The 6,000-nt window shown below is 40.7% G+C and overlaps 1 protein-coding gene across 2 annotated transcripts in view; it reads left to right on the top strand.

Annotated features, from left to right (window-relative positions):
* Positions 1-2,247: 2,247 nt before the first annotated feature.
* LOC109895026 (anoctamin-1-like) overlaps positions 2,248-6,000 on the top strand; it is a 58,926-nt gene continuing 55,173 nt past the window's right edge. The window contains exon 1 of one of the 2 annotated variants that reach the window (XM_020488681.2): positions 2,248-2,423. Coding sequence is in view for 1 of the 2 variants with exons in the window: in XM_020488680.2 (XP_020344269.1) it covers positions 4,034-4,100 (67 nt within the window). In the remaining variant the exon portion in view is untranslated. Of the gene's footprint in view, positions 2,424-3,776; positions 4,101-6,000 lie in introns of those variants that run through there. The other variant, XM_020488680.2, reaches the window with a different exon arrangement.

The following is a 6,000-nucleotide window of genomic DNA, read 5'->3' as shown; positions in this document are numbered from 1 at the left end:
AGAGTGTCCAGAAAAAAAACATTGCTTAAAGAAAAAAATAAGCAAACACGTTTGGTGTTCACCAAAAGGCATGTGGGAGACTCCCTAAACATATGAAAGAAGGTACTCTGATCAGATGAGACTAAAATAGAACTTTTTGGCCATCAAGGAAAACGCAATATCTGGCGCACACCCAACACCTCTCATCACCCCCAAAAACACCATCCCCACAGTGAAGCATGGTGGTGGCAGCATCATGCTGTGGGGATGTTTTTCATCGGCAGGGACTGGGAAACTGGTCAGATTTGAAGGAATGGTGGATGGTGCTAAATAAAGGGAAATTCTTGAGGGAAACCTGTGTCAGTCTTTCTGAGATTTGAGACTGGGACAGAGGTTCACCTTCAAGCAGGACAATGGACCCTAAGCATACTGTTAAAGCAACCCTTGAGTGGTTTAAGGGGAAACATTTAAATGTCTTGGAATGGCCTAGTCAAAGCCCAGACCTCAATCCAATTGAGAATCTATGGTATGACTTAAAGATTGCTGTACACCAGCAGAACCCATCCAACTTGAAGGAGCTGGAGCAGTTTTACCTTGAAGAATGGGCAAAAATCCCAGTGGCTAGATGTTCCAAGTTTATGGAGACATACCCCAAGAGACTTGCAACTATAATTGCTGCAAAAGGTGGATCTACAAAAAATTCACTTTGGGAGGGTGAATAGTTATGCACACTCCAGTTTTCGTTTTTTTGTGTTATTTCTTGTTTGTTTCGCAATAAAAAATATCATGCATCTTCAAAGTGGTAGGCATGTTGTGTAAATCAAATGATACAACCCCCCAAAAAAATCTATTTTAATTCCCTCTTGTAAGGTAACAAAATAGGAAAAATGCCAAAGGGACTGAATACTTTCACAAGCCACTGTATTTGAGGAGTTTGTCCCTTTCTTCTCTGAAGATCATCTCAAGCTCGGTTATGTTGGATGGGGAGCGTTGCTGCACAGGTATTTTCAGGTCTCTCCAGAAATATTTGATCTGGTTCAAGTCCGGGCTCTTGCTGGGCCACTCAAGGACATTCAGAGACTTGTCCCGAAGCCCATCCTACGTTGTCTTGGCAGTGTGCTTAAGGTCATTGTCCTTTTGGAAGGTAAACCTTTGCCCCAGTCTGAGGTCCTGAGCACTCTGGAGCAGGTTTTCATAAAGGATCTCTCTGTTCTTTGCTCCGGTCATCTTTCCCTGGATCCTGACTAGTCTCCCAGTCCATTTCCAGCATACCAAACTGTTAGCTGAAGGCAAAACACACATTGATTGTTACTCAGTTGATTACTACATAAAGTTAATGAATGGATACATTCATTGGGATTGTGGTTTGAGAAGACCACAGCCTCTACCAAAGGACTGACATCATGAAAAGACTACAGACAACTCATCAAATGAACAATACAAGGATACCAATGCTTGGATACATTTGAAGGGGAAATCATTTTTGTTACCGCCCAGAATGATATGCCTATTATTCTATATTCCACTTGTATATAGTAATTACTGTGTTTAATGCTAGTGGTTATCAATTGAGATAGGCCTGTAGTTCATGCACCAGCATTTCTCCAGATCACTACAGGAAACATTTTACATATGTAAAGTCACTCTTGCAGAAGCATTTGGTAGGAAAATCTATGCAGATGGCCTCATTGTCCATTGATTATTTGCATAAAACAAGGCCATCTGCTGAATATGACTTTTTTTTGTTTTACGAATTACATCTGTATTTCCATTCCATTTCCCATCAGTATCTTCAACATCTTAAACAAGACTGTATGCAGACACAGGCTACTTTTTAGAGAACAGGTGGTTGAATCTAGATGTGAATTATACACAATATAATACTTTTTTATGCGTGTGCATTCACTTTAGTTAGAAGTCTCAGGTACTCTGGCTCTGATCTGAGAACAGCTGGGAATGCCATCCTTTTGGTTCTCATTCCCTGCTTCATAAGAGTCCCTACACGCACGCCCAGGCTGGTATGTGTGTGCAGAGATTACATTTGAAAACATTCCTAATGTGTTGTATTGCGTTTCCTACTTTCATCCTAGGCCTACCTGATATTGACGTATCATTATTCTGATTCACAGACTTGCAAGACAATTTGTAAGCTTAATTCAATGCCACACTCTGTAGGTTATTGTTTGTTGTGGCACTAAGGTGACGACGACAATTTTACATTTCCTGATTCTCGAGGAGGGAGTCGCAGGGAGATTGCGAACAGGTAGACACAGGCAGAGAGGAAGAGGCGAAGGGAGAGTATTTACTCCGCTCAAAATCTGTCCGCGTGAGATGAGCCTTTTTTTGCATGGAGGTCTTGCCCCTAATAATTGAGGACATGTATTTCCATTATTAGAGCGGTCAGACGGGTATCTTGTCATTTTAACAGATCATATTTGACACAGGTGAGTCGCCGACAAATGTGATACTGGAATAATTTGGGGAAGTGCAGTTTGGTGTACTTGTGTGTCTTGACATCATTGCTTTATTGTACTTAACTAAGGTAGGCCTAATTGCTGTCTTTCAGTAATTTCAGTAAATGTTGTTTGGTTTGACCAAGTTGGTTCAAAGCCCAGATGCGCCTTCTTGTCGGGGTGGGGGTTTCCCTATAAAAGACCAGTTTTTCCCTGTGGCATCCTGGTAGCCTAATTGTAAATAGTATACTTTCCAGAATGTTTTTAAAACTGATTATCCACATGTAAACATAGGCCTAACATCGTACACGGATATAGGCTATCAAGTGTGTTTTTGATCACCGCGAACTATTGCTGATTATCCACATGTAAATATAGGCCTAACATCGTACACGGATATAGGGCTATCAAGTGTGTTTTTGATCACGACGAACTATTGCTACATATTAAAACACGTTTAAAATATTTGTTATGGAGATTTACATTTGTACTATGATGATGCGCCTGACAAATTTAAGCATCATACAGAACGAAGTCGTTTCAACTCAGGCTGCGTAAAATTCAAATTCCGCGGGTATCGAGAATGTCCCGCATAAAAGTTAGATATAGTGAGCGATTGGGCATCTACATTTGACATGCTGTACACGTTCTAGGCTACTTCTGACATTTTTCGTGAACGCTTCATCTGTGACTGTCGCTCTGGTTTCCTATTTGAAGAGAGAGTAGCCTAAATTCATTGGACACACACAAGCATTGCGTTGCGCACGGACTGTTGTCTCCAGGTATTGACGTGGTCGTCAGGCTCGAGGTAAATGAAATGCCCTCATTTGAATTCCTCTATAATGGGTTATTTCATTGAAAATATAACCATTGATTAAGTCCATTTGCTGAATTTGGGGGTTCACAAAATCAGCAATCAAGTTTTTTATACGAGTATGAAAACCTGAGTGCATGACAGTACAGGCCAAATAAGGTGCAGGTCAAATCATATAACCATATGCGCTGTAAAATGTTGCAGCAACATTAGTGTATCGTAATTCATGTATTTCAAGCATGAAACATCCCCTGTGTTTGACGGATAGCCTCACACCTACCCATGTTGGAGGAGACATCAGATCGTGGCGTGGGCGGCACCAGCTGTCTCTTGCGGGTGCTCTCACAACCATATTGACCATCCTATTGATGCACTGCACTGAAATATATTACAGCTATTTTGCACGACGTGTTGTGGGAGGGCACATAATGGACATGATGTAGTTCGTAACGCGTATGGATTCGAATTCTTGTTTAGATAGAGAGAGAGAGAGAGAGAGAGAGAGAGAGAGAGAGAGAGAGAGAGAGAGAGAGAGAGAGAGAGAGAGAGAGAGAGAGAGAGAGAGAGAGAGAGAGAGAGGGAGAGAGAGAGAGAGAGAGCGCCTCTGTAGTAGGCTAGCCTTCGTGGGGAGGCAGGGGCACGTTCTGTGGGAAACCCATCGTTTCCATGCCTCACCACAGCATTGAGCCCACGGGCGCAGTGAAGGCATCGACTATATGGTTTTCAGAGCGTGGAGGATAGAGAGAGGAAAATCTGTTGAGATCACTGGTGTAAATAGTCTGTTCAAATGGAGAGACATGGTGATGATGATGATGTTCCGATGCAAGCCATAAACAGTCATGATAAAGTAACTGGTAAGTTAATGCTGTTTGATGAATGGTTAATTTGAAATTATTTTCTAAATGTACAAGCTCCAATACAAAAAGAAGCGCACCACAGGTAGGATATGGTTGCATAAGGTATAGAGCTACATTTGATGGATGGATATGCGGCAGGTTAGCGGTTAGGAGCGTTGGCCAGTAAGGTCGCTGGTTAGAATCCCCAAGCCGACTAGGTGAAAGATCTGTCCATGTGCCTTTGAGCAAGACATTTATCCCTAATTGATCCTGTAAGTCGCTCTTGATAAGTGTCTGCTAAATTACTAAAGTAAATGTGAAATGTAGGAAGGCAGGCAGGCTGTAGCCTAATATTTAATTATATGAAAGCCCAGTCGATGTATTTTTTAACACATCACTTTTGCATGTTTCTATTTTAGGCATTTTTTTAGGGGGTTGGAAACGATTTATTACACATTTGTCATAATGACCATTCACTGTAAGGTTATAGCCTACTGTAATGTAGCTTTGAGAGGTTTGTTTACCTGGCTGTCAGTGCTGAGCAGTATTCCCGAGGCAAGTGTTCACTGTGTTCACACCCTCGGCTACAGTAGCTGATAGGGAAAGGCGCACAGACAGATATATTTTTGGAAGCACGACTCCATTTAAGCATGCCTTATACTGTCATCCAAACCATTCTAACTTGAATTCATAAAAACAAATATGTTAATAAATATGTTTTTGATAGCTCTTGTTATATACAGTATCTATCTACGACTACTGTTGAATTATTCTACATGTTGATTGGGATGAGGAATGGAATTAGCAAATAAAGAGGTTCTTTCTGATAAGTATGAAGACTGGATCATAGTTGGGAAATCGAATTGGTGTAATTTAATTTTGATTTAGCTACTCCGTCACATCATATTCCTTCAGCTCTCAATAAGTTCACATAGGTTTGTTTCATGTTGATATAACAAACCAAGCATCTAAATCGGAAAAAAGGACTTTACTATTTGGCCATTTTGATCAATACAGCATCTTTATGGAGAGATACAAAATATTTATTTGTATCATTACTGAATATTACTGAATTGTAAATTCCAACATACAATTTTGCAGTGCAAGACAACATCAGGTCACTAGTTTTGATTGAATGGAGCTGTCAGTGTAATTATATAATGTAATCCTTCAACCTATTATGGTCCATATCAGGCTCCTGCTAATTTCAGCACACACTCCTTTTTTCTCCTGAAGAGCACCCAAGGGCCCTTATCTGTGAAGGTTATTACAAGGACTTGACTTACAGCATAAATGTGTCTTTGACTGTCAGAAGCTGTCCCTGGCATTGCCACGGGTAGGGAAATCCTTGTGAGTCATTGCCCAAGAAAAGGCAGATACTTGGTGGAGCTCCTTTGTATTCCCTCTAAAAGGTTTTCTCAACGTAAAAGGATTCGTAATGTTTCGTGATCAAAGACCAGATGTGTACGTTGTCTAGGTACGCTCAGATATTCAAATATTTATAGAAATATTGTCATACAGGCATGTGGGGTGACAAATGAACAAAAGACCAATCGGTAAACCGAGGCAACATTAGCCTTTAGGCCATGAGAGATTCATGGACGTGCTTACACAACCAATGCCTTTACATTAGCTCTTTGGAAGAAAAAGAAAACGTTTTTGCTCAACATTCACACAACATGCACGTAGATGTTGAGTGTAAATAAACTATGGTCAGATTCTCAGTGATTATAGTCAACTATATGGGTACTTCCTCATCCACGTTGTTAGTTTACCCTAGAAATGAACACCCAAAGCATGTTGGTTATTTTATGTGGCTGTCAAGAACCTCATCAGAAAATATACTGTACAATGGTAGGATGGTTATTATGCTCCTCATGCCATTGAGCTGGACAGTACACTCTTAGCACCATTTGAC

This window comes from Oncorhynchus kisutch, linkage group LG8 (assembly GCF_002021735.2).
Source record: "Oncorhynchus kisutch isolate 150728-3 linkage group LG8, Okis_V2, whole genome shotgun sequence".
Lineage (NCBI taxonomy): Eukaryota > Metazoa > Chordata > Actinopteri > Salmoniformes > Salmonidae > Oncorhynchus > Oncorhynchus kisutch.
Note: the sequence above shows the minus strand (reverse complement) of the source record. Positions and strands in the feature narration are given on the sequence as shown.